This window comes from Pavona decussata, unplaced genomic scaffold (assembly GCF_977016875.1).
Source record: "Pavona decussata unplaced genomic scaffold, jaPavDecu1.1 SCAFFOLD_72, whole genome shotgun sequence".
In the NCBI taxonomy this organism is placed as follows: Eukaryota; Metazoa; Cnidaria; class Anthozoa; order Scleractinia; family Agariciidae; genus Pavona; species Pavona decussata.
The window spans coordinates 2,334,626-2,362,471 of record NW_028145491.1 but is presented as its reverse complement, the minus strand read 5'-3'; the positions used below and the strand labels follow the sequence as shown (position 1 = coordinate 2,362,471).

Genomic DNA, 27,846 nt, shown 5'->3' with positions numbered 1-27,846 from the left:
TATCAGATGCACAGATGACGTCAAAACGTGGTGAGACTGAACAAATATTTTGCCCACGAAACGACGTGCAAATGGGCGCTGATATTTATATCACAACTGTCGTTTTAAGTTGACACCAGCCCCGTTGGATCGAGCCACGGAAAATGCAGTGTGTGTTTCAGACGCTTTGTAAGTCAGTATTAAGCTCATGAGTGATACAATCAGGGAATTCCCCATCAGCGACGGTGGTGAGAAAGAATATTCAATTCCCATATAATTTATTTCAATATCTGTATAGATGTCATTGTGTGTTTGCTGATCTTTTTACTATAATCAAAAGTTACCGAGTACATTTTATAACGCACCAATATAACACTGATTTTTTAACCTTTGTTGTAAAATTTAAACGTCGCAAAATTCACAGTATTAATCTACCGGTTTTGTTCGATAATATAAAAGTTGCATTTGAACATTTGAATTACCAGCTTTCGACTTGATGATATGCAGCTCGCCGAATATTTGATTATTCGCACGTTTAAGTTGCAAACGAAACAAAACATTAAACATAAAACATCCAAATACGTTGTAGACCGAACTGGAAGCCCCAGAAATAAGACAGTTCTCATTTTTTCAAAGTGATCTAAATTCTGTCTTCGCTCATAAGCACGTGCTATAGTTATATTCGCTATGACAGATCGTGGGAGGTTTGAACAATGCTTAATGTCTCTCACAATCCAACAAAATCACGTCTGGTAGTTTTTTTCTTGAGTAGCTATATCATAACATTTTTATATGGTTAATCTGCTAGCCCGAGTCTTTCGATTTGGCAAGGCTGGTTTCAGATAGCTTTCGTCGTTCGCGACTGTGAATAATCAAAATTTTTTTTGTTCGTTGCGTAGGAACTTGTAAGGCTAAATAACCATTTTGGTTGAATGGCGATTGCGTTTTTCAAACGAACTTCCGGTTTACCAGATGTAGTCAGCTGGCTTTGTAAATACATTAACGTGTATTCCGAATACTTGCATAAATTAGCTTCTCAAGTGAATCATCAGCAGGAAGTCGAAAGGCTTTGCTTCTGCTCAGTTGAATAGAGGCTTAGATTTATTAGTAACTTGCTGCATTTTCGCGGTAAAACTGTAAACTCATGGCTCAAAGATAAAAGATGAATTTTACGTTAAAGCAGAATTTTTGTTGATGCATATTTCTGTCTGTGTTATGTTATAATATATAACTTCCCTCGGGAGGAATTTTTGTATAATATATACCTGCCTCGCACGTTTTTGTTTTTTTTTTACTGTGCCTGTCATCATGCGTCATGCGGGATTTGTTTTAGTTCTGATTCCTGTTGTGTTCTAGAGCATTTTTTTGTATAGTATAAACTGATTAGGCTTTAAATAAATCAGAAATTCACGAACGGGTAATAGTGAAGGAAATTAGCACTCCACGAATAATGGCAATCTTATAATACAGGTATTGTTATTGTTATAGTGTATTGAGAATCTTGCCATGATGGCAGAAGATGACACGGTTTCCGTAACTTCGAGGCAAAGTTTGGCGAGTGTTAGGTAAGTTCGAGCTTTCCTTTTTCCAATTTTTAGCGCATAAAACTTGATCTAACCTTACCATCTGCGGAAGTTGTAAACACGTTGAAGTGGCGTGGATAAGGTGGTTTGCCGATGTTGGTGAACTGTGCTGTAGGAATTACTTCAGAGCGCTCCTTACCCACGAACTAAATTTGTTGGTGTAGATTTTCAGTAATCACCTGTCTTTGTTTGTCTTAAACCAATCTCGCTGTTTCGGCCCACGGGGAGTGAACGATGCGTAAAATAATATTTGGCAGAGGGAATTCTAAAAATTTCCCGCAATAATCCCGCAAGCAGGTTGGCTTGATTTCCAGCCGTACTTGGGAATATTAGCCACACTCAAATCCCTGAAAGAAAAAAACAAAACGGAACTCCAGCCAGGTCTGATGGTGCGAAGAAGTCAGTTAATACGTAATATTACGGAAGAAAAGAAAGGACAGTACAGAGAAAGACTTGTGTTTGCCCAAAACGCCGAATGTATATTAAACGGCGAACTATTATCTGAAAAAGACAACAAAAGCTTGGACCAAAGTTAGACTTTGAAATTTTTGTTGGTGTTGCGAAGTCCAGAGTGTTTTTTCCTACGATTCACAAAAAAAAGTGACAAATTTAATCCGGCAAAAATATTTTCTCCAAATAATTAGTTTCCACCAAATGAATTATGTCGGTTGGTACCCTAAAATACAGTGTTTATACATGAATAAACAAACTCAAGTGTATACAGCATGTCATAAGCATGGAACAGATCAATGATCGACAGCATGTCACGCAACAACCACTCTCCGCCAGTCTCTTTGTATGTACTAGTCAAGAGTTCGATTCCGGCCGCAGACTCTGGTTCTCTCCTAGGCCTATGCTTGTGGCAGGCTGAAAACAGTTTCTTTGTTTGCCTTTTTTTTTACATGAACTAGCTCCGCATTGGACGTTAAAACAGTATTAATTAAGGCCGGTTTACACGCTACAATTTGTGGGCGGGATTTGACGGCCGACAGTATCGGAGTCCGAATCGTACATGTATTTTGACATCCGATTTACGGCCCATTCCTGAAATGAAAGTCGGCCCGATTCAGAGAATCTCTTGTTAAGTCGGGTCGCCACGTCAATTCAACATCAAAATCGGGTCTCAAAATACCTCTAGTATTCGCACTCCGATACTGTTGCCGGGGTGAACTGGCAAATCGTAGCGTGTAAATCGGCCTTTGCAGTTTTGAATCTATACATGGAGCCGCCATGTCCTTTGCTAGTTCCCACCAGAAAACATCTTTCTCTTTCTAAATTACAAAATGTATGGCTGGTTCGCTGACGGTTCTCTAAATCGTTGCTCTAAAAATTCGATCATCCCAGTCTTCTGTCTCGCAAAATCCTCTTAATCGCTAATTCGCAAAATTTATCCCCGCATGCTATTCTTTAGTGTAACACAAAATGCTTTTACGGCGCCATTTTTTCAATTATTTGGAAAACTTATGCTAATATTCGTAATTCTTATTTACAGAATACCTATTGCAACACGCGTAAAATGTTTTCGTTCCGTAGTGTATGATGGGATTGAGCGGCAAGATCAAAGCTTATTCGACAAACAACTATTTTCGGATCGTTTGCTCCCTCAACTTCTGTTCATTTGAATGTTTAATATTTTTATCTCGATTGAAAATCTGGTAAATGTATTTAAGAACATTTCTTGTAATTTTTTCTTGCTGGTATGAATATGGTATTTATGGATTTGCCTTTCGTTTAAGTGTAGGTTTATGTCATGTAACTAAACATGTAATATTTGTTTTGATTTTTAGATCTGACCCGAAGCTGTTTACCGACGATACCGATATAAAGTACTGTAAGACCTTGAACTGTTGCAAACTACCAAAGGTCTGTGCTTTAGTTTGTTCTTTTTAATCATTTTGTACAGTTAACAATAAGGGGACATTAGCTAAATTAGTAGTATCACTTTTCACCTTAGTAATTTCACTTTTCAGTTAGTAGTATCACTTTTTGTCGTATTTCGGAAATAAATTTTATTGTCAATAACATAAATTGGTTATATCGCCTCTGTTTATTATTGTATTACATTACGGCTAGCTGTGATTACGTAATTTAGTCACTACAGTTGGTAAGTTGAGTTGTGAGTGCCACTGAGTTAACCTTTTGCGTTAAGTAGCTATTCTATTAATAGCACACGCTACAGTTCGTTTGTTTTTAGCGACATGTTATGTTTGTCTTCTCAGTTGGTAGGATGTCAGCATATTTTCTTCACATTAGCCAGTCTTGTGTAGACATTCTTTATGTCCGCCATATACTGTGAATTATTTCCTTATAAAACAACTCAGCAAATGCCTTCGCGGAAGGCACTCTTCGGTTTATTTTCAGTTTTTTGATTTCATCGATACACAAATTTTGGGTGGTGCGGGCGCTGCAAAAGCCACAACAGAGCGGCAACAGTATATACTTGGTGTTAGAACAATAGACTTGACCTATGGGCGAGCATCATCCCAAATGATGGTGTCCTTGTGGCGCACAGAAGCGGGCACTGACAATGTCACCCCGCGACAAATATCCCGTTTCTTCGCTTGTCAGGACCCCATGCGTAAACAGCTATTTCAATTAACGTTGTCGGACTTAAATCCTCGAGCTTACGTAACAAGACCGAAAAGTAGTATGGGTAGCCATAAATATGTCGTAATTCGGCCGTAATTTTAAAGTTGTTGGTCCCATAGGATAGTTGACGTTACCATAGACAATTGCTTCAGGATTTACTTTCTGAAGCGGTGACCTGAAGATTACCCATGTCACCTTGCGGTCTTGTTGCGTAGGCTTGGCCGACAACGTTATTTGAAATCGCTATGAATACATGGATAGGGATGTAACGTTCAGATAGGGCAAATACTTGTGAGTGCAAAATAGACACACACTGTACATTTCTCAAATATGTCACCTCACTGCCAGACTTTGTAAGAGTGTTATATTCTTTCGTTTGTTTCGTTCAGATCCGTCACGCCAGTTTGGAGCGACTGCTTGAACGCCTGTTGGATATTCGTTTCCTGAGTGTGGACTTCTTAAACACGTTTCTGATCACCTACCGAGTGTTCACCACAGCTGCGGCGCTTCTTGATACACTTCTGCAGTTTTACTATTCTAACAATCCCAAGGATTCCCTGTATGTAGATCTGTTCTCCCCTGTGAGTCGCAAGGTCCGATCAGTATCACTACCCACCGAGTCCCTGAGCCCGCAACCGGACAAGAACAAAGGTGAGTGAGTGACGCAGTTTGCCGGACGCAACTTTTTCAATTAACGCCTCCTCGACGAAACCGCGAGGCGATATGGATAATTTATTAATAAATTGACCAAACTCGGCTATGGCACGCCATTAAAGAAGCTAAAAGAAGTAATTCACACAGGAAAACTTTTATGGTGTATTCACCCATCCTATGGCACTGATAACCGTGACATTACTGCCGAATTACAAAAGATTTACAGCTATTCACACTAACTTTCGGTTTTGTCACGCAAGCTCGAGGCTTTAATCCGACAACGTTATTTGAAATAGCTGTTGTTCCTTAGCTAATCACAACGTTTGATGCTACTTCCCCGCGACGAATAAACAACACCCGTTATTTGTACTCTTGCCAATTATCGGGATAACAAGTTTCGATGTCAGCTGCTTACGTCATTATCAATTAGAGAGAAAAGTGAATATAAATTAGTAGAAAATAATTATATTTTTTAGTCTTAAGAACTTTAGCGAAGGAGAATAAAATTACATTTCAGTCCAAAGTTGGTTTCAGTTTTTGATAACCTCATTAACGACATGCAGCTCGTCAAAAAACGCAAACCTGCAATAAGGCTATCTACGTGCTAAGTCATTTACATTACTCAAAATGAAATGAATTGTGTCCGTTCTAATTAACTCTTAGTAGTGGTTAATTAGCTAATTAATCGAGTACACCATGATTGTTGTATTTAACCTTGCGAAACAACAATTTTCGTTTAAACTTTTCCCGTGTCGTGGACAGTTTGGATGTTTCTACCTTCAGGTAACGTATTTCCACCCTTTACTTCAGCGTGTATCTCTTGGTAGGAAACAAACAGCTTTGCGCTTTGCTCTGTGAGTTTGCTGGATGATTATTTTTCGTTGTCTGTGTTTTGGTGTTACTGACGGTTTTTTTGCTCTAAACATCAATGAAACGGCGATAAATTCATTTTAAAATGAGCTATTGAGTAAGGCAATCCTTTTTCGCAACAGGTGAACCTAGTTAACGAAGGACTTAAAGCCTCTAGAGAATTAGATCTTGTCCTCTGATTACCAAGTATTCTAGCTATATTATGTAATATTAACACGCCTATGATATTTAAGTCGCCTCTTTCACATGACAATGACCCTGTAATAGAGCCGAAATACTGTAAGTTCAAACTATCTTGTAATAAACCAAAACTTGGTTTCTACAATGATATCAATTCTCGGCCTTGCTTTCTTCATTTTGTGAACCTAGTCAGTTGTCTGCGTTTTGGTGTTACTGACTTCTACTGGCTTTTTGTTTCGCCAAGCAGAAGCAATGCTAGGGCCATTTTACTGTAAAACGCTCAGCGATACCGCATCTTTTCAAAAAAAACATTGAATCAAAAATTTTATGCTTTTCTTTACGACCGCGAAAAGAAAACGGATGGTTTGATCTTTCTCGCAGTTGAACGTCAACTAATAACGAAGATCGTGAGGAATAGTTACTTTCTGATTGAAGGCGGCTTGACCGAGTGATCAGAATGTTCTTATTGTAATTGGATAGTAATCGTAATACCGTGCTCTGTACTATCACAAGTTTAAACATGGCCGTCTTGCTCTGTTTTGTCTATTCTTCAAGTTACCGTTTGAGGTCTCCCGTTTATTTTTATACTGTTATTTGTTCAGTGCGGAAGTGGTTGTGTCAGTTTTCTTTGAGGGCAGTTGCCGGTCACGAAGCAAGATGGAGTTTTGAAAACTCCGTAAATTTACTACTGGAAAGTTTAGTATTTAAGCGAATCATCCGAATTTAGCTCAATGTTGCCTTTCCTATAAATGTGTGTAAATAAACAGCATCTAGCAAGAAAGTTCAGCTACCTTTGTAGCTGCACAATGATTTTTTGGAGTGTGTTTCCTGTGATTATATGTTTTTATATTTCATTTCTTCGCTAAATAGTGTGAAATTAATCAAAATCAAAGGTGACCATTTCAGCAGCTGACGAAGTGAAATTTTTTGTCGAAGAAAAGATGAATGAATAAATGCAATGTAAAATTGTTAAAAGAACAGTGATGATGTAGAAAACGTATGATTCTAGAACTCGTAACTTTATGTAGTCATTTGATCGTTCATGTTCATTCACCTTTTTTACAGGTCGTAATAAGTTCTTTGGTGAAAAGAATCAACCGTCCCCTTCCCAGTCTATCTCCATTACTGTGTCTGACGTAAAGATGCCGTCAGACAACAATCAAGCGTCAGCTGTCCCAGCAGCGCGTACTCCTGACCGTCTATGCCCCAGTAACTACCACTCATACAGGCGGCACTCGTCGCCTTCAGCTCTTGGCGAATCAGCAGCTTTCGAGTTTCCAGAGTCCACCACTGACGCACCCCAGTCGCCAGAAGAGGATTCGCCAACACCCATTCGTCACGGCAGCATCAGAAACCATAGTTCACCATTCTTAACACGGGGAAACATTCGCACTAGAGCCCAGAGTAGTTCGTCTGATTTTATGTCGGTGGGGATTGGTAAAAACAAGGCGTGTGTGGACACGAACTCTCTGTTGTCATCGTCGCCCGATGAGGACATTTTCGGTGACCTGAAGTTTGAACTTCAGGCTCCTCCTAAACAGCGCAGCAAGCGCTCTCGTGCATTTACTTCATCAGGGTCACTGACGCAACCAAGCGACGCCATCTCAGACACAGCTCAAACAAACCGAGCGCCGTCCGGTCTCGTTTCAGTACAAACCCACGAGGACAAAACTAGACGAGGTGTGGTTGATAACGATTTGAGTTTACAAGGTGACGAGGTATTTTACCAGAAAGCGAAGGATCGTCGACGGCGTTCATCTCCGAGTGGGTATCGTGAGCGCTGTCCGGACACTCCTCCTGTTAGTTGCCTAGGAATCATCACTGACAGTGGCTCTCAAAGCCCTGAAATAACTCATTCAAACAGAAGACCAAGCTCGCCGTGTAGACTGTACAAAATCGTCAAAGACGCAGAGGAAAGAGTATCGAGTTTGAAATCTCAGCGGCGACCCAGTTCCCCTAAGACTTGTTCTTATCCGCCACCCAAATCACCCGTGTCTCCGCTCAGCTCCCCACGCTCCCCTCTCTCACCCTCTGCCAACAGTGTCAGTGCGGGTGTTGTTGTGACGTCATCAAGACCCTCTCGGCGCAGGTCCAGTATATCATCTGCTGCTTCGGCGTTTGCCGCTGCCACCGCGGGCGCGTCTCCGTCATACGCGGCTACCTCGCCCACACGATTTCGCTTTGGTAAGTGGAAAGATCCTACTACTCTACATATTACATAAATGAATATCAATACCTGGGCTAGTGTCAGGATTATACTAACAGGCAAGGTGTTGTGCTTTGTTTCGTCTTGTGACGTCTTATATGTAAATGTTTGAATATGCACAAACAACCTTGGAACGAATTTACTGTTAGTCAACCTGACATACTCTTTTAATTGAATCAGTTAATGTTTTCAAATGACGTGGAACAAGTTTCAAAGTGCGAAGCAACTGAACTGCTTCTGCTGTCGTGCTGGCTATAGGCCCCTGACAGACACTTTCTTGACAGTCGAGAAAGCGAGCACCAACCGTGCAAAGAGCTCTAGACTATCAAGATAAGAGACTGCTACCTGTGTAAGCTGCTTGCTACTGAAAAAGATTTTAACAGAGCTGTACACTAAAACACATTAGGGACTTTCAGATTTGACTACAATTACGACATTTCAATCTTGAAACCTAGTCTGCGCGGTTTAGATAATGGCTTGTCACACCAATCTTGTTTGTAGCATCTCCTTATCTGCTGGTAAACAACGGGAAGGGGCGAGAGTTCTGGGGACGCGACTAATTTGAAATTTGAAAGTCGTACTCGTACTCTGGTCTGAAGTTCCCTAGTAGCTAACCAACAACGTGGAGCAAGACCCCACTGAAACAGAAGACCAACTGTTCGTTTCACTGCAAATCTAACATTGTGTGTTAAACGCAGGTCACACCGTACGTGAGTTGCTGTCCTCTAACACCCACATGGCCACCATGAGAGTTCTGACAGTCCTGCGACACTGGGTCACAAAACACCCTGAAGTAAGTCTTGATCATCCTGGTGCCTATGTGGCACATAAGGCTGAAAGTCTTGCTATAGATAGTTATTGTTTTTGTTGATTCCACTCTTATGCTTAATACAGATGTTTGATTTTTTGTGTTCCGATTCAGGACTTTGAAGCCGATCCAACGTTAAAAGACCAGTTAATCTCGTCAATGAATTACATTATAAGCAACGATGCTTCTACCAATCTGGAGCAAAAGTTTGCAACGGCAATTATAAAGTGAGTAATGTTTGTTTGTTTATTTTTTTCCTTTTGCCTTTTTCATCATTTTCTTGGCTATCATGAAGTACAAAATATTCTACCAACGTGTGAACGAAATTCTCCCGTCACCATTGTTGAAGAGCGTAAATTGCCAGCTAAAATAAGCTTGAAATGCGTGGATCAAGTGTTCATTAGTACTCCAGCCTGCCTTTTATTCTTCATACCCATCGCGCACTCACCCGCCCCTTGCAAAAATACAGTCCGGCTACAGCAAATAAGATGAACAAACACGTATACTCGTGGACGTGGAGAAATTTAGTCGCGTATTTGTTATTTGACGTTTAACAAGGTTCCGATGATGCTACCTTTCTCGTTGTCTACTTGATGTTGTGGTATATTTAAGCTGATCAAATGAAAAATGTAACGTAGCTTCAGATCAAGGGAAATGGAGATAAAGTTCGTGTACGATTTGTTTTAATTTTCCCAGGACACTTGAGCGAAAACGCGAGGAATTAGAAGCCGCTCTTTGTTTTGAGTTAACCTTGGACCCCGTGGTAAGTATTATATAGCTCATTGTTAGAGAAATTTGTATCATAACACATATCTACTTGCGGAACAGAAGACAATTTTCTTCGTTCAATTGTGGCCGTCTTGATTGTAACATTTGGAGATGGGATTCGTATCTTGGAAGTCCTTTGTAAGGAAGATAATAACCAGTAGAAACACCATTCACTGTTAAGTGGTGACCGGAAAAATAAAACAATAGTGGATCATTTTTGGGCAGCTTTCATAAACACTGCTTCAGGTACTGTTTTTATTTTTTGGCACCAAACACGCACCTTCGTCATCCGGCTGGCTTTGCGGATAGCGTAAGGTATGTTGAAAGGGCACTTATTGTGTGAGGTTATTTAGAGGGGTATCTTATATGTGGCTTTAGTCGAGTGGAAGTAATCAAGGCTATGTTGCTTTTCTCTATAGAACACGAGTGCTGAGGAGTTAGCAACGTTTGATAAAATCTCCGCTACTCAACTCGCCGAACAACTCACATTCTTGGAACACTTAATCTTTTCTAAGATTCCCTCACAGTAAGTGGATCGTTGTTGTTACTGTTGCTTTCTTTCTTTCTTTCTTTTCTTTTTTTTTTTTTGTTTGCTTTAGTACTTTTGACAAATAACCCAGCCCTACCTACGTAGAATGCTAGTCCATGGGAGGTCATCTTTCACTTTTTATTTTGAGGGATAATAAACTATGCAAAGGACTTTCTTTGAGAATTTTTCGTTGCTACCATCGATTCTTTAATTGTTCATAACGACTGCAGTAACACTGACTGCGGTATTAAGTAGTAATTATCTTGAACCGCTTCACCTGCTCATTCCTGTGTCCACGGGGCACGTTGTACGAAACATTGCTTTGTGCACCTTCCCGCAGGCAGCATGTCTCGCAAAGGAGCTACGCACGCTTTTAGACTTTGTGACACGTCTTTGCACGAAACAGGGCATGTTTAATAGCTCTACATTTATAAGTTGTGTTTTGTTTGTTTGTTTTTTTAGTGAATTCGTCAACCTTTCTTGGATGAAACCGGATAAAAATGAACGAGCGCCCAACATTCTTCGTGTCACTAAACGATTCAATGAAGTAAGTGTGCTCTTCTCAATGTATTACAAAAACGTTAGTCTAACGTTTTTCAAGTTGCAATCCATTCCAACCCAGTTCATCTATGGTCAGAGACAACCAGGACAGTTTTAGTACACCGGGATAGTAATTTACTACAAAAATTGGCCAAATCCACGTTCTAAGCCATTTTCAATTTTGCTAACAGTCATATCTAAACATTGTCTGCTGTTGACGGTAACAAGAAGGCTTGTATCCCAGACTAGAAAACTATTTATCTACTTAAAATAAACCACTGATAAACAGATTTGGAGGCCCACTGATTGCCTTGCCTGCGAGCAAGCTCTAATAAACATTATTATTGTATTGTTAGGGGTAGGGGGCGCCCCCAACCCCCAAGAGAGCTTGCTTGCAGGCTACTGATTGCCTTAACCCGGGCCCTAAGTTAGACTCTGTTTAAATAACTGGCCCTTTCCCTTTAATCGGCCCTCACTCTTCTGTTTGTTTATATCGTTATGTTGTTGTTTTTTTTACAGACAAGTTCCCTTGTGGCTTCAGAGATTCTTAGGCGCCAGTCTCCCTCGTCACGCGCCACCGTTATCGAGAAGTGGGCAGCGGTAGGCGAGGTTTGCCGCAATCTGCACAATTTTAATTCCGTTTTAGAAATCACTTCGGCCTTCATGAGCAGTTCCATTTTCAGACTTAAGAAGACTTGGGAAAAGGTATCTAAACAGGTAAGCACTCAACTGTGTCACCTGTTTTGTTGCAGGTGAAGTATTAACTCTTGAGTCTGTTCAGTTTATGTAAAGTTGAGACAAAAGCTCTTCGTTCCAGTGATACTTTTTTCATGTAGTTGTCCAGGGTGATTCTGTAGATGAACGACCCTGAGAGTCATCAGTCAAATGGCAAAACCTTACTTTTTTGCTTCTTATTATGTTGCTGCGCAATGAGGTTATATCGTTTGAGTCTGTGGACGAATGCTAAAATGTGTCCATTCATAAACACAAAACAAGGGCTACGAAGCCATAGAGGAGACCGGATGGTCGAAACTAGCATGAATCAACGTTGGGGCAGAATTTGAAAGATATTGGAAAAAAGTGTTTGTAACTGGGGGGGGGGGGGGGGGTAGATACGAGTTTCGCTTTGTAACTGAGTGCTCTACATCCCAAGGATGTGTCATTTTTGTTTTCAAGTATGGATATTCACATTTGTGGGAGAGTGGCTCTAGTAATTACAGCTGATGAGAATCCCTCCCCATGGGAGACTTTCTTCCACGAGAGAGTCACGCCCATGTTGGAAAACTCCAACACAACTCCGAGGCTTCCTGGACAGAAAACGATTTGACTAGATATATAGCAAATTCAAATATAGAAGTCTGACAAGAAAACCTCGGAGTCACAAAAGACGTTTGTGATATGGAACAGTATGTAATAGCTTTGTTTGCCGCTGATCCCACCCTTGTCTTGTCACAGACGCGGACGCTAATTGATCGGCTACAAAAGTTGGTTAGCTCTGATGGGCGCTTTAAGAACATGAGAGAAGCTCTCAGATGGTACGTAGACAGAAATGATTTATTGACTGTCTTAAACCTTAATAAAATAAAAGTTGTCAATTCCAGCAGGTGAAAGGAAGCCAAAACATACAACCGATACAAAGCTCGAGAAAACTCCCCTAAGCCTCGTCACAATTTATTTCGGTTTTTTACCTGTTTGGCTTGCTGTGATTGGCTAAAAAAAGACACCTGATGTTTTTCAACCGACATACCGTGTGTATTAGCTCGCATCAGCTTTTACTAATTCAAAGTTTTTGACGAAGCTGGCTCGTATTTTTTAATTATTTCGTCCCCTTTGCTAATTAATTTCTGAGGTGATTCCTCTTGTACAACAGGAGTGCAAGGAATAAATCAAGTTAAGATGAAGTGTTTAATTTTTGTGAAATGCCATCAATTGTACCTCCTTAGTAAAAAAAGAAAAGAAAAGAAAGAATTAATAGTTACTACAGTTGAAAAGTGTGTCCCTTTCCTCCCGAAATAGGTTCGTCACCTTCCGTGCCCCGAAAATTGCAAAATTTGGTTGCGATCTGGTTGTGACAACGTAACGACTGTAAATGTTACTTGTCGTTCAGTTTAACAAGTTTAACACGAGTAATAGGGTTTGGCGTGGTAAAACAAGACTGCTCTTTTAAAATTATTATTGGGAAAACACTTTTACTGCTACATTTGTTCCTATTTAATCAACCCATGTACGGTGCGAGCCTCTGAATGTAACGAAATGGAGTTGCCAAAACCGAATAAAATAAGGAGAGTTAGTCCTTTTGTCTTTCCTCTCGTATCCTCGTCTTGCCTTTTATTTCCTTATCCCTCCAATCCTTTATTTTCAATTCTTCCCATACCATGTCATAGTTTGTGTTAATATTTGTTTTTATTTTTGTTTCCTTCAGTGCGGACCCACCTTGCATTCCGTATCTTGGTTTCTACCTGACGGATTTAGCGTTTATTGAAGATGGTACCCCAAACAGCAACGAAAATGGACTCATTAATTTCTCCAAGATGAGAATGGTGAGGATTTAATTTTAAACAAACTTGCTATACCCTAAAATAACATAATGGCAACATATTTATGTACAGCACATATCATATACTTTCATGGCGGTTTACACTTCTTATTCCAGCTATTCCAAAAACTATCTTGTAGCATTGAACTAAGGATAAAAACTTTCTACGTTTTTCTAATGTTTGCATATTCAGTAAGCGTCAGTGGTCTTCATTTGAAACTGTGTACGCCTTTTTTCAGTTAATTCCAACATCTGTCAGTTTGCTATGCTGTAGAAAGGTTTCCACATGAGTGCGGTAAAACAAATCCAAAGAAATTGCTCTTCCCCAAACGTAAATTGAACCGATCAGAACTTGAAGCACGTAAACAAAACGGGAAAACGCGTGCTAGCAAGTCACGATTGGTTTTCCTGTGTCTTCTAATTGGTCGAGATAGCGAGATTGCTTTCGGCAGTAAATTTGAAGCCCTCCGGCCCTCAGAATGTTTGGTTAAATGGCTCTGAATTGTGTTGCTGCTTGTTGGTTTCAGATTGCTCAAGTCATTCAGGAAATCAAGCATTATCAACAGAACAAGTACACTCTGGACCACGATAAGAAGGTCGGTAAACAGTGTGATCCGTATAAAATGTATTCCCTTAGTATTCGCGTTAGGAGAGTAGTGAACCAACGGCTACATCAGTTCAGGAGTACTCGTTAACAATGGTCGACTACAGGCCTGAACCAGCCAAGAATCAAAGGCTCTTTTGAGCAACTCGTGAATGCAGAGGATACATCATGATAAATTTGGCTGTTGCATTTGGACGTCACATATATTCCAACAAAAAGTATTGAGCTCTGCACTTCCAACTATGAATTTGAACTTTTGTTTCATGAAATAAGCAAAATTTTGAGCGTAACAAGCTGATCTAAAAAGTATTTCTTCGCATTTCAAAACTATTTGCTCGATTGCATGGCGGCTGTGAAGTATCTTGTGTGAAAGTTCACTGCTTGCTTACCTCGATTCTTTGCTCTCATTTTGGAGCTGACGGTCCAAATCACTCTCTCTACTAAATATTCCATCTGGTTTCGCTTAAGAAGCTCCTCTGGATTATTACTGACGGTTCACGCTCTCTTCGATGCGGACGCCATATTGGACAGTGACTGATAATTTCTCAGTTGAAATTATGGTCATTAAAGCTTCCACGCAAACCAGTAAAACATACCCACTAAAACAAGTGGGTGTATTAAATCGTAAGCTGGGAGTTTTCAGCTGATCGACCTAGTGAACCCAGTCGTACTCGTTTCATTGCATTCATTCGTAGAGGTGGGACAATCAGTGGAGAATGTTTAATCGCTAATCTCCGGGATTAGCGGCGGAGGTTGTGTCCTCCGTGCCAACCAACTTAGCTAGCGTGCCAAGCTTTTCTTACTGTTCATAACATTTTTGTGTGTTTATTTCAGATTATCCAATACTTGACTTCTAAAGATAATCTTATGGACGAGGACATGCTTTACCGAACCTCTCTCACACTGGAACCCAGAAAACGAGCGTCTTCTAAACTGAAGCAACCGGTGGAGACAAGTCTGAATTAAACAACAGCCAGCTGTCATTCAACAAACCTCAGAGCTGTGTTGGCAATTGACTCTTCATGAGCGGAAGCGCTTACTTGCGGACGTCTCTTTCCTTCCGATATCCTCCGTCCTCGTATTAGTGCTTGTAGATATTGTAATTTCTTTCTGTGTTTTTGACGTGCTGCAATACAGACATGTTTTCCCTTTTCTTATACGTTCTCATTCATGCCTTATAAGGCGTTGTATACATTTACTTTATCTAGAATTTAATTTAAAATTTCTTAATTGGATTTACAAAGTGTTTTGAAATTAGAAAGAGCTATACGTGAATAATATATAAGTTTATAAACGCTGCTGAAAAGAATTATATTATTGTAAAAAGACTCCTACGATCTTTCTGAACGATGTCAATAAAATGCTGTAACAACAACAGGCTGGTTTTGCTAGATTCGCTTTGAGTTTGTTTCCCTCAAACAATGCACAGTTGCCATGAAAGCACCTTCAATTATGATCATTAGATTAGGGCGGGGTACCAATTGAGTATCGTAAAACCAAAACCAAAGTGATTACTCTGGCCAATCACAAAAGATGTAAACAACACGACAACGAGTCAATCAGAATTCAAAGCAGATCCACGTAACTGACGCCAAACGCGGGAGAACGCGTGCGGCGAAAACACGATTGCCGGGTTTTGGTTTGGATTCCCATTGGTTTAGAAAGTGGCCCGAGTTTTGTTAACCAATCACAGAGCGTAGTAATGCAAAACCAAAGCAAACGCGAAATTACTTCCGACACTCAACTGAAAACCGCTCTAACATCATGGATTTGTTGGAATACACTCGATTGACCCAACAGCTTTCTGGGAAACGGTTTAGCTATATAGCTATGCGCTTATTTGCATTCTTCTTGTTAGAAAAGAAAAGCATGTGCGGATTTTAAGGTTTTCTTGTAAAATTTGTATATTTCTCGTAGACGAGAGGAAAACACGCAAAATGTTTATGCTAATTAGAACACCCCACAATTCCATCAGGTGGTATCGTTCAGACATTGCACGGGAGGTTTTCTCAATCGAGTCTATCCTGGATAAAGTTATCCGCTTAGTTGAACCAGTCGGTTCACATACAAACGAGGGACTGACTGAGCGCATTCTTTTGGGGCTGTTCCGGAATAGGAACACATGGAATAGACTGTATTCATGTTCTTTTGGGACCTGTTTTGGAATGAAGAGAATGCTGTTCTCCAGGGCAAAATGAACGGAATACACTGTTTGTTCAGAATAGAAAGATTTGCGTTCGTTTGGGCAGATTTTCGATAAACGTTTAATCGGAATAGGCAGAGGTGTGTTCTTTTGGAAACTGATATTCTACCTAATCTGTTATTCGAGAACCGGAATGAGAACAGGCAGAATTTTCCCTTCAAATGCATGCGCCCTTGTGTGTTTCAAAAAGAAGAATATTTGACCGCAGGCTGAACGGTAAAAAAACCCATTCCATATCCGAACTTGCTTTATAACAGTGCCATGTCCGCTGGACTTGCTTGTAAGGCTTTCCTATATCATTGGACAGTATACAGTAAGGCGTGGGTATCAGTTCATAAATATAAAACTCTCCACAGTTGTTTAGTCTGATGGTCCATGGCCACGCACACTCCATTGTTAAGTTTGCAATATTGGCACATGTCCGACCAGTAACGATACCTTGGTCAGAAGAGGGATGCTGACGATTTAACCAAACTGAAGCGTACGTCCCACACCTATACAGAGTTAAAATGAGTCAGAATAAACTGTCCAACAATACCTATAATTTTACCTTGCTAGTTATTTTCTTAAGTTACACTCAAAAATTAATCTGTTATCACAAATTCTTTATCCTTCTTTCGCTGTTAACATTGCACTGGCCAGTGACAAACTCTCTGATTTATATTGGTAATTGAACTGAGTGGAGTGCAATTTGGTCTGAAATCACACGCGTGATTTCAGAATCAAACCAAACCAAAATTGCACGACACGAAGTTCAATTACCACTTAATTACATCCATTTTGAAATCACAGAGTATCATTGTCAATATTAATATTCTATTTGTGTTACTTCATTTCCATTTTGATGGGCTAAAGAAAGGATGCAATTTAGAGCAAAAAATGGTGCAATTTGGGAATAAATTGCACCATTTTGGACCAATCAGATTCCAAGGATCACCAGTGATTTCAAAATGGATGTAATTAGGACTGAAAGCTTTGTGATATGGCAAAAGTTCTAGCTTGCCAATTATTAACGCGACGTTTTTACACCGTTTTCGGCTGAAATCCAAACCGCACAAAACTGATAAAACATCAGCATGCTTGTAATTAAAACGCCGCGGGTAAAGGATTTACATAATTCAACAACAAATAAACTTTGATTTAGTCTACAGAAAGATATTCTGAGTCGGTAGGGCCACATGGTATGTATCAGTGAACTTCAAAAATCATTAATAATTCATAAGCCATTGACCTATCAAATGGTCGATAAAACATCACGTGCACTGATTTTAAAACCCCAATAAAACCTCCTCCTTATCGGTATGCGGTGTTTAATGTTTTTCTCGTATGCTAATTTCCAACGTTCACAAAAAGATTCCATGACTTTTATATTGGCTACGTTGGGAATAGCTTTTAAACGACAAAAAAACCATTCGCACTGCACTCTCAAAGGAGCTCGGACTTGATGGGTTGTCAAAAATCCATATAGATACACAATGACAGAATCGAAGCTACGTCGACGCAGTCAATGTTACATGAACTTGGTATTTAACTTATGAAAACATCAAGTCATTCCAAATATCATGTTTACTTAACAGTAGAACTTGCAAACCAATCTATTTCCCCCAGTCCATCCGTCCTTGGCTTGTTCTGTGTCGATGATATCTAACTGCATACAAAACTTGCTTCAAGAGTCACGTGCCCAGATCTGGAGTATTTGTATAAATTACGAGCAAGGAACACTTCAGGAAATTATTTCCGCAAGCAATAGACATATTTTAAAATTTTGACAAGTTGCTGTTTAGCTGTCAGTTTTGAACATCAGCGGAAGCTCTCAAACTTGACGCTCTAAAGAATTTTATTTATTCTCAATTTTTTTCATCTGCATCTTACCACCGGCAGGGTAAACGTTACATCAATTCCATCCAGTGGTGACTTTTTTTCTGTACTGAAAATACACTACTTATACACAAAAATTTAAACATTGCAGTCAGCAGCTTTTCACGAGAATCCGAAAATAAATGGGGGCGAGCACTTGCGAAAAATCTACGAGCGCCTGAAGAGCACCCTTGAAAACCATTTGGAGTAAGTCGAGCAGCAATTTGGCGGGCACTTGAAAATTTTAAGAGATTAACCAATACCCGTCACTACTGTATAGTTGGTAGAATAATTCCTTTCACCCGAAAGTAATAACGTTTTGTTTTGTGAATTGCAAGAACTGCCAGTTGGAACAATGATGTTCTTCCTGCCACTTGTAACACCGAGGAAAGAGATTGCACTCTTTGATCAACGGTGGAATACACTCATCGGTTAACGGAAGACATTTGGTTTAATATTTTGAGAATATTCTTATTTCATTAGACCCGAAATTCCCAAAAAAATTTTAAAAAGGAGAAATCCAGCCTTGATTTTTACAAACGCTACGTTTCAAACGTTAAAGAAAAACTTTACCCTCTTAATTATCGCCATTGGTATTAGCTATTCTTTTGTCCGCTAATGCCGTACAACAACAGTCTCTTGAGTTAATAATATAAACATTATTTCACTAAAACTCTAAACAATTTAATACTAAAATTGTTTTCGTTTTGATTCGGAAAACACGTAACCAAGTAAGCATTTGTCCACCATGAACGCTAGTGATTCCAAGCAAGGATTCGCCATTCCAAGCTGTCCTATGAACGAGATGGTTTGGAGTATGCAATACCGCGTGAAAAACAATGGCTTTGCAATAACATCCATTATTCTAAACGCCATCAGCTGTCCATTCACGATCGTTATGAACGTGTTGGTGATAGTGGCAGTAAAAACAATGCCCAGACTCCGAAACAACTACAGTATTCTGTTGGCTTGTTTGGCAGCGACTGATGTATTGGTCGGAATAGCAGTTCAGCCTACCTTCATTGCTCTTCAAACTGAAGTCTTAAAAGGTGTATCTTTAACTCAATACTGCAACTTCTTCAAAAGGACTTTCTTCTTCTTTTATATTCCTGTTTTCACATCTCTCTTTCATCTGAATCTTCTTAGTATGGAGCGTTTGGTAGCCATGAAGTACACTTTGCATTATACCACAATTGTTACAACACGCACAGTAACAGTAGCTGTTGTTTGTTCTTGGGTTATTGCAAGTTTACCTGCTATTTTGTACAGCATATCAGAAGACTTAGAAATTGTCATTAAGACCGTAGGTATCCCTTTTTCATTTTTTAACATTATCACGATTGTATTGTGTCATATTTCCGTTTATTTTGTAACGCGTCGACACGAGAGACAGATCAAGTCTGAGCAAGTTTCACAAGAAGCTATAGCTAACTTTGCAAAAGAAAACAAAGCTCTCAAGACTACAAGGATAATTATCGTAACTTTGGTTTTCTGTTATTTTCCCTCATGCATTTTCCTTGGAATGATAACTACATTTCGCAAGAGCAGTAGCGATGCTTTGAATGTGATAACTTTGTCACAACCTCTTTGCAGTTCGTATATTTTTCTTAATTCTTTCTGTAACCCAGTCATATATTGTTGCAGAAATAAGATGTTTCGAAAGGCCTTCAAGGACTTGTTAAAAATAAACAGAACAAATTCGAATAATATTGAACTGGAACTTCGCTAATGAGACCAGTTAATTTTGTGTGTTTTCCTGTAAAAGTTTTTTAAACTCTAATCAGCGAAAGTTGCTTTTGCATGAAAAAAATAAACACTGATGATTAATTTTAACGAACATCAGGAAAGAACTATGTTGGAAATGTTGTGAATAATTATTTCTTTTCTCTTTATTTTCTACTTTCTAAGAAATTGGGCTTTGTTTTCAAAGGAAGTCGTGTCGGTTCTTACCCCAGCAAAAAAAAAATAACTCAATGAAGTTTGTTTTATCAAAAAATATTGTATTGTAACAGTCTCACTGAACTTGCTTTAGAAAAGGAAGTGAATTAACTGAACTGATATTTTCGTGAATGCAAAAAAAAAAATCATCTGTCACTTTAAAAAGAGGGGGGGGGGGGGGGGGGGAATGAACAGAAGTGCACAGCATTAACTTGTCTCTGATTGCTGGCCTGTGCCGATCGCTAATAGTGATACGGAGCCCCATAAGGGACGCACACACTTTTTCTTTTACTGCGAGTTTTACTGCCACTTTAAATTACTGTCTTACTATCATCGTGCAGGTACAGGTATCGCGGGTGTGCTTTCGATTGCCAGTCTGCAATCTTTGACAGTGAGTGGTTCGGTTAGACCTTTGATATTTAGACGGAGAATTTTATTATTATTATTATTATTATTATTATTATTATTATTATTATTATTATTATTATTATTATTAATATTTGTTGTTATTTCCACACTTTTAGCTGTATATATTTTATGTTCGCGCTTTTTATTCATCCCTTGTCAAAGATTGCAGACTGGCAATCGAAAGCTCGTTTTAACCTTTTTTTAACTTTTAAGCAGAGAACGCTTTAAATTATTAATCTTAACGTGTTTTTTCGTATGTCTCATATGGTACTATCAATTTATTAATTGGGTAAAATTTGCAACTCAACCCAGTCCCCTGCTCGACCTTGAAGTGGATTCGTTATCGTCATCGAAATGGCTGCCGTTTAAAATCGCCTCGTCATAAAATGTTCAGGCTAGTACGAATTCTGATTTCCTTTGATCGTCTCAATCTTGCCTCATATGCTAAGGTATCAATACTGCCGGGAAAAAGTTGACAAAGTAGTGCCCATTCTGGAAGTCTGATTCTCCCTTTGATCGCTGGAGTAAGATGTGGCACCGTTACATTGTCGCTCTTAATCCGTTGTGTGCTTTTTTTTTTTCAAAAAATTTCGCCCGGTATCCTGCACTTTTTGACGAACTACAAGATTTATCCAACAAGCATAGCTACAGCCACATGTTTTCGCTGGATCCCGCAATAGTGACACTTGGTCCCGCGATAGTGGCAGTAAAACTCGCAGTGAAAGTAGCAGTAAAACTCGCAGTAATAGAAAAAGTGTGTATCCCTTACGGGGCTCCGTACATTTAACTGTAGCATTCTTACTTACTTACTTACTTACTGACTGACTGACTAGTCAGTCAGTAGTTTCGACTGACTGACTGACTAACTTACTTACTTACTTACTTACTTACTTACTTACTTACTTACTTACTTACTTACTTACTTACTTACTTAATCCTCTTCGTTCCTAGTTGGAACATAGGTTCTCAACTATAGCGCGCGCCACCTAACCCTATTTTGTGCAGTACCTTTTGCCTCGTTCCACGTAAGATGCTTCGCCACCAACTCTGCCATTCTCGTGTGTCTCCAGGTGTGCTGGGGTCTCCCTCTCTTTCGCTTCCCCTGTTGGTTCCACTCCAGTGCCCTCTTGACTACATGTCCATCTGGTCTCCTCAGCGTGTGGCCGTTCCAACCCCACGCTCGCTGTGTTATCTCTTCCTCTATCGGTCGTTGCCCTGTTTGTCTCCAAAGCTTCTTGTTGCTGCATGATTTGTCTAGGCCACCAAATCCGCAAAATGTTTCTCGGGCTCTTATTGATTAACACTTGCAGCTTCTGTTCCAGTCCCTTGGTCAGCCTCTAAGTTTCAGAACCATACAAGAGCACCGCCTTCACATTTGACCCAAAGACTCTCAGCTTGGTATTGGTTGTTAGTGCCGTGGATCGCCATATCGATCTCAGCATCGCAAATGCCTGTCTTGCCTTTCCAATTCGTGACTGAATGTCCTCATTAGTGCCTCCCTTCTTGCTTACAATGCTCCCAAGGTATGTGAACTCGTCCACTTCTTCAACCCGCTCCCCAGAGACCGACACACCATCGCCACGTTTAGTACCAATACGTATCGGCTTTGTCTTGGTGGCATTGATCTTCATGATCAGGCCTACCTTCACTTTGTACCTCCAAGGCCCGGGTCTTATCCCTCATATCCTGTATTCTGAGCGACAGTAGGGCCAGATCATCACAAAGTCAAGGTCTACTAACGATGTCGTAAAGGTCCACTAGATACCTCTCTTCTTGTCAAAGGCTGTCCTCGTCACCCAATCCAGGGCGACCAGAAACAGCAAGAAAGATAGCAGGCAGCCTTGTCTTACCCCAGTCCTCATATTCAATGGTTGATTCTTCTGCCCATTGTGTACCACCTCTGCGGAGAAACCCTCATAGAGAACTCTGATGATGGTGACTATCTTGTCAGGCATCCCGTAATGCCGCAACAACCCCCACAAAATATCTCTGCTGATACTATCGAAGGCCTTTTCGAAATCTATAAAGTTGATGTACTAGGAGGACTGCCACTTGATACTCTGCTCTACAATAATTCGCAGTGTTGTTATTTCATCCGTACAGCTTTGGCCCGCTCGGAAGCCCGCCTGTTCCTCTCTCAGCTTTTCATCCAGCGCAGTTTTGATGCGCTCTAGGATCACTCTGCATATTAACTTACTTGCCATGTTCAGCAACATGATGCCACGCCAGTTTTTAAAGCAGCTCAGATCACCTTTCTTGGGCAGCTTTATTAGCAGACCTTTCCTCCACTCCTCTGGTATTTTCTCCTCACTCCATATCCTGTTGCAGAGGTTCAGAAGAACCTCCTCTGATGTATTCCCTCCCGCCTTAATTGCCTCTGGTGGAATATTGTCACCTCCTGCAACCTTCCCGTTTTTTAACTTCTTTATAGCATTCTTGATTTCAATACGTGTGATGCGACCTGTCCTGATGTTCAGTTCGTCACTTGGCTTCATCTCTGGCGGGTTGAGCGGCTCTTCATGGTTAAGCACTGTTTGAACGTGCTCCCTCCACCGGTGCATCTCCTCCTCTACTGTCCTAAGTAACACGCCTGCCTCGTTTCTCACTGGCTTACACGTATTCTGGAATCTCCCACTTAGCTTGCTGGTGATCTCGTACAAAGTCCTTACGGCACCTCTCTTTCCAGCCTTCTCAGCTCTCTAAGCTTCTGATTCCACATGCACCCTCCTGTCTCTCCTACACCTCCTCTTCACCTCCCTGTTGAACTCTTGGTATCTTAAACTTGGCTCTCTCTTCTGGTTTCTCGTTCTGGACATGTTTGCGGGGTTTTTTGTCACCTTTTGCTGCTTGATTATCTCCCAAGCCTCCTTGCTGATCCACTCCTTCCTATTTGCCTTTGCCCTACCCAGTACCTGCTCGCAAGTCTCCACGTAACCCTGTTCGATCTGCCTCCATTCATGATCCACTGACAGTTCCTCCTTCTCCATCAACTGCTGCAGACCCTCAAATCTATTGTACAGCGCTAGCTTGAATGCGTTCTTAACCTCCAGATCTTTAAGCTTCCTGGCCTCAAAATGCACTCGGCCACTTTCTCCCTTTCTCACTTTGGCAATCCTTAGCCTGACTTTTGCCATCAACAGGTGGTAGTCCGACCTAACGTCTGCCCCGTGCATCGCGCAAACGTCCCGCAGGGAGCTCCTCCATCTTTTGCTAAATGCTAGGTGGTCGATCTGATTCACAATACCGCCGTCAGGAGACCTCCATGTCCGCTTGTGACACTCCTTATGGGGGAACAGCGTTCCACCTATTACCAGTTCATTTGCCTGACAGAAGTCTGCCAATCTATCACCATTTTCATTCATCTCAGCTCTTGCTCCATGCTTACCCATCACCTCCTCCCTGCCTGTATTGCCTACCCCACCTTAGTATTCATATCTCCCATGACGATCTTCACATCTCTGCATGGCACCTGCTCCAAAACCATCTGTAGCTGGTCGTAGAAATCATCCTTCGCTTCCTCCTTGCCTCATTTGTTGGGGCACAGCATTGCAAGATGGTAACCTGTTGCCACCTCGAGTTGAACCTGGCTCTGATTATCCTCTCAGACACTGGTTCCCGTTCCAGCAGACATTGTGCAGCTTCTTTGGACAGAATGAAGCCAACTCCCTTCTCGTGATTTCCACCTTCATCCATTCCTGAGTATAGCACAGTTTCGCTTGTAGCTGCCCTCATTTTCTCACAAGAGTTCCATCTCATTTCACTTACTCCCAGAATGCTAATACCATACTTTTGCATCTCCTTGATCACCTGGGCACATTTAACAGTCTCAAACATTGTCCTTACATTCATTGCTCGATCTTCACACACGCTTTTGGCGATAGCAATTTCGTCGGCGGTTTCTGCGACATTCGCTGCTTCGCACGTTGTTCCAACCGCGTGTTAACACCTTTTACCCCTGCTTCCCGATAGGGTGCAGTGGTAGTTCTAGTTTCAGTTTCTGTAATAAATAACATTTTCTGGGAGCGGGTTATCAGCCCGCCGCCCAACCCCCAATCTGGAGGACCAGGGGCTGTTCTTCGTCTGGCCTCTACCCTTCGACCAATCCGGCATGGTTAGACCTGCCAGGGACCACAGTCCCCGCCGGCACAGCTCTCTGGGTCATTGAGATACACAAGCTTCACCACCACGGCAAGGTGTCAGCCCAAGGTGAAGAACTGTAGCATTCACTTTGTTTTAATTCTTCTCGGTACAAAAACACGTTGTTATCTTTGAGTACAATATGTACCTTCAGTTGCATATATCCATTCCTATCGCCTCCTCAACTGGACTCAGTAACGATCGTGCTTGAATTAAGAACTTTACATAATATCATGGGTAACAAATTATTCCTTAATTTTGGCGCGAACTTTCAGCGTTAATTTATAATTTCACATGTGAAATTACAAAATTGCTATGGCAACGTTTCCTATATCTCGGTGCTAAGATGGCGTCCAGGTTTAAAGATGTTACGGATGAAAGAAGTTACGGCATTAAAAGACGCTGGAGAAGACCTAAATACGCGAAAGAGCACAATTAAGTGGATGAGGGTTTTTGAGAACTGGTGTGACGAAAATGGCCTTGAGAAAAACCCTGAGACGGTTCGTCCTGAGCAGTTGGATGAAGTATTTGAGCTGTTTTTTTCCGCTTGTGCGTAAACAAGATGGAACCGACTACGAACCTGGGGTGATGCAAGCAGCACTTGACCGCCACTTGAATGAGAAAGGTTATCCTTTTTCAATTATAAAGGACAGAGAATTTTTCAATTCCCGAAAAGTTCTTGAGCTGAGGGAAAGGCGCGTAAGCCAACAAATGAAGGTAAAGGAAAATTGCCAAATAAGTCAAGAAGCCTAACAAGAGAGGAAGAAGAAGCTTTGTGGGAAAGCGGACGGCTTGGAAATTCATCTCCAAGGTCACTCCTTAATATGATGTGGTGGCTCCTGTCACGGCATCTTGGTCTTCATGGCTGCCAAGAACATTACCCAATGAATGTGGAGGGTTTCACGCTGAATAAAGACGACAACGGCAACGAGTTTGTAACCTTCGCAGAAGGCCCGACAAAAACACGACAAGGAGGTTTGCGAGTTCAGCCGAGGTCTGTGCTACACCAAATGTTCGCAACTGGTGAATCACGGTGCCCTGTCGCTCTTTTTAAGAGTTACCTGTCCAAGAGGCCTGAAGATTTAAAGTTATCTGGTCCTTTCTACTTAGCGTGCATCGACAACCCCACCAAAACAGACGTATGGTACAAGAAAGCCGAATGGGTAAAAATACCACCAGCAAAATTATGAAAAGCATGAAACAAAACTCACTTTCACAAGAAATGCGCCCTGACAAAAGATTATCCAACCACTCAGTCCGGAAAACGGTGGTCAGGAAGCAAAAAGCCAAGGGAGTTCCAAAATCGAAGTAATAATAATAATAACTGGCCATCGACAAGAACAAAGCGTTGAAGCATACGACTCTGGGAACGAACACGAACAGCGAAAACTATCTAACACGACTGATGGCAAAGAAATCCAGTTTAACCTTACCAGACAACCAGTCGAATTCCTCCCCTTCAGCTGCTTATTCAGTCCAGTGTAGCGGTTAGCAGTGGCCACGTCTACAATTTCCATAACTGTAATGTAGTCAACCAAGGACAGCCGGGCTAACGCTTCATCTTCACTGCACAACGAGCCGTGATGTTGTCCGCAACCATGTGCCTTGCCAGCTCTTAAAGTTTTAACTTTGATATTTTCGCTTGAATTTCATCTTGGCCAGTTTGCTTTGGCCATATATTAAACTTCTAGCCTCAACTTATACTTCAAAACGTCTTAACACGAAGTCAAATACAGAAATGGCCTCGTGAGCAATTTTGAGCGCATTTTACATGGGCGCCGTTTTCAGTTCAGTCATGACTATAGCCAATCATATAAGGGGCTGTTTACATGGAGGGAGGAAGATCCTAGCACTAGGAAGATCTGAGAAGGCGAAACAACTTTTCGTTTAGTTTAATATGTAGAAATTTCGGTTGAAAAGGTTACCAAGTGAAGAAGGAAAAGAAGAGTAACTGTCGGCCTTGAGCAGCTGAACACCCGGCTGCCGCCATGTTTGTTCTTTTTGTCCCTAGTTGTAGGATCTTCCAAGCGAAAGTAGTTTACATGGTGCTAGGATCTTCCTAGTGCTAGGATCTCTCAGCTAGGAAGTACCTATCTCTAGGAAGATCCTAGCGCCAGGGCCAAGTGCAACTTTTTGCATGTAAACTGAATAGAGCAAACACGTGGCGCTGGGATGATCCGCCCTCTAGGATCTTCTTAGTGCTAAGGAAGATTTGACAGTTGCCTCAACTTTGAAACATTTATAAGGTCTTGTAAACAGCAAGAAGGATCTGAAAGGGCTTTTTGTCGAGAAATGCTGAAAATTGTGAACTTTAGACAAAATGTTTGCTTTAAACTTTATGCTTGGAGTTCTCGTACAATAAACAAGTCACGATTGTGAGCGCAATTTGTCACCAATGATATTTTAAAAAAGGTAATCAAATGGTATACTCGTGAAATTCGGAAATAATTTCACTTTTTAACTTTTTAACAAAGACTAGTGAGCAGCACAACGGAAGACGTCTTGTAGTTGTATACTTCTCGTTTATTTCCGACGCGTTTCGTCTCTATCGGAGACTTCTTCAGGGAATGAATACAACTGACATAGGACAGCATATATAGCACATGTTTGTGCCTAAGTTTTAACGTCCCATGGAAGTGACGAAATAGCTAAAATATTCTGTAAACGGACGTTACAAGAAACGCTTTAATACATATGTTATTGCGTGTTGTTAGTAGGGGCCATACGATTAGCGCTTATCGTATGTATCAGTGAACATAAAGCGAACAAACTGACTCCATTCATCACTACCATCACTATACTTAAGAGAGCTATAAAGATTACATGACCTTTATATTGGCTACTTTGGGAATAGTTTTTAAACGACAAAAAAATCATTCGCACTGCAATCATAAAGAAGTTTTCAATAATCCATATAGATACCCAATGACAGAATCGAAGGTACGTCGACGCTTTCAATGTTACATGAACTTGGTGTTTAACTTATGTAACTGTATATTGCTTAAAGAGTCACGTGCCCAGATCTGGAGTATTTGTATAAATTTACGAGCAGCGAACACTTCAGGAAATTTCCGCAAGCAATAGACACATTTTAAAAGTTTAACAAGTTGCTGTTTAGCTTTCAGTTTTGAATGTCAGCGGAAGCTCTCAAACTTGACGCTCTAAAGAATTTTTATTTATTCTCAATTTTTTTCATCCGCATCTTACCACCGACAGAGTAAACGTTACATCAATTCCATCCAGTGGTGTTTTTTTCTGAACTGAAAATACACTACTTTACACAAAAATTTAAATATTTCAGTCAGCAGTTTTTCACGAGATTCCGAAAATAAATGGGGGCGAGCACTTGCGAAAAATCTACGAGCGCCTGAAGAGCACCCTTGAAAACCATTTTGAGTTAGTCGAGCAGCATTTTGCGAGCACTTGAAAATTTTAAGGGATTAATCAATACCCGTCA

The 27,846-nt window shown here is 40.8% G+C and overlaps 3 protein-coding genes across 4 annotated transcripts in view; 1 reads left to right on the top strand and 2 right to left on the bottom strand.

Moving 5' to 3' along the window:
- Positions 1-15,221, top strand: part of LOC146476939 (ras-specific guanine nucleotide-releasing factor 1-like) — a 44,223-nt gene extending 29,002 nt beyond the window's left edge. For both annotated transcript variants that reach the window (XM_085114041.1, XM_085114042.1), the window contains 14 exons: positions 1,468-1,544; positions 3,350-3,425; positions 4,541-4,802; positions 6,921-8,039; positions 8,760-8,854; positions 8,984-9,096; positions 9,566-9,632; positions 10,057-10,163; positions 10,629-10,713; positions 11,226-11,423; positions 12,162-12,241; positions 13,129-13,246; positions 13,770-13,838; positions 14,681-15,221. In XM_085114041.1, the coding sequence (XP_084970167.1) occupies positions 1,468-1,544; positions 3,350-3,425; positions 4,541-4,802; positions 6,921-8,039; positions 8,760-8,854; positions 8,984-9,096; positions 9,566-9,632; positions 10,057-10,163; positions 10,629-10,713; positions 11,226-11,423; positions 12,162-12,241; positions 13,129-13,246; positions 13,770-13,838; positions 14,681-14,812 (2,598 nt within the window). In that variant the 3' untranslated portion in view covers positions 14,813-15,221. The remainder of the gene's footprint in view (positions 1-1,467; positions 1,545-3,349; positions 3,426-4,540; positions 4,803-6,920; positions 8,040-8,759; positions 8,855-8,983; positions 9,097-9,565; positions 9,633-10,056; positions 10,164-10,628; positions 10,714-11,225; positions 11,424-12,161; positions 12,242-13,128; positions 13,247-13,769; positions 13,839-14,680) is intronic.
- A 7,730-nt stretch (positions 15,222-22,951) lies between these two features.
- On the bottom strand, positions 22,952-23,641 carry LOC146476938 (uncharacterized). The gene has a single exon (XM_085113899.1). The coding sequence runs from the start codon at positions 23,639-23,641 to the stop codon at positions 22,952-22,954; it is 690 nt and encodes a 229-aa protein (XP_084970025.1).
- A 61-nt stretch (positions 23,642-23,702) lies between these two features.
- Positions 23,703-24,101, bottom strand: LOC146476937 (protein CFDP2-like). The gene has a single exon (XM_085113897.1). It carries the CDS (start codon positions 24,099-24,101, stop codon positions 23,703-23,705), a length of 399 nt encoding a protein of 132 aa, XP_084970023.1.
- Positions 24,102-27,846: the final 3,745 nt, after the last annotated feature.

Coding starts and splice junctions, on each gene's coding strand:
- LOC146476938 (XM_085113899.1), bottom strand. CDS start 23,641: ATGGGTAAGCATGGAGCAAGAGCTGAGATGAATGAAAATGGTGATAGA.
- LOC146476937 (XM_085113897.1), bottom strand. CDS start 24,101: ATGAATGTAAGGACAATGTTTGAGACTGTTAAATGTGCCCAGGTGATC.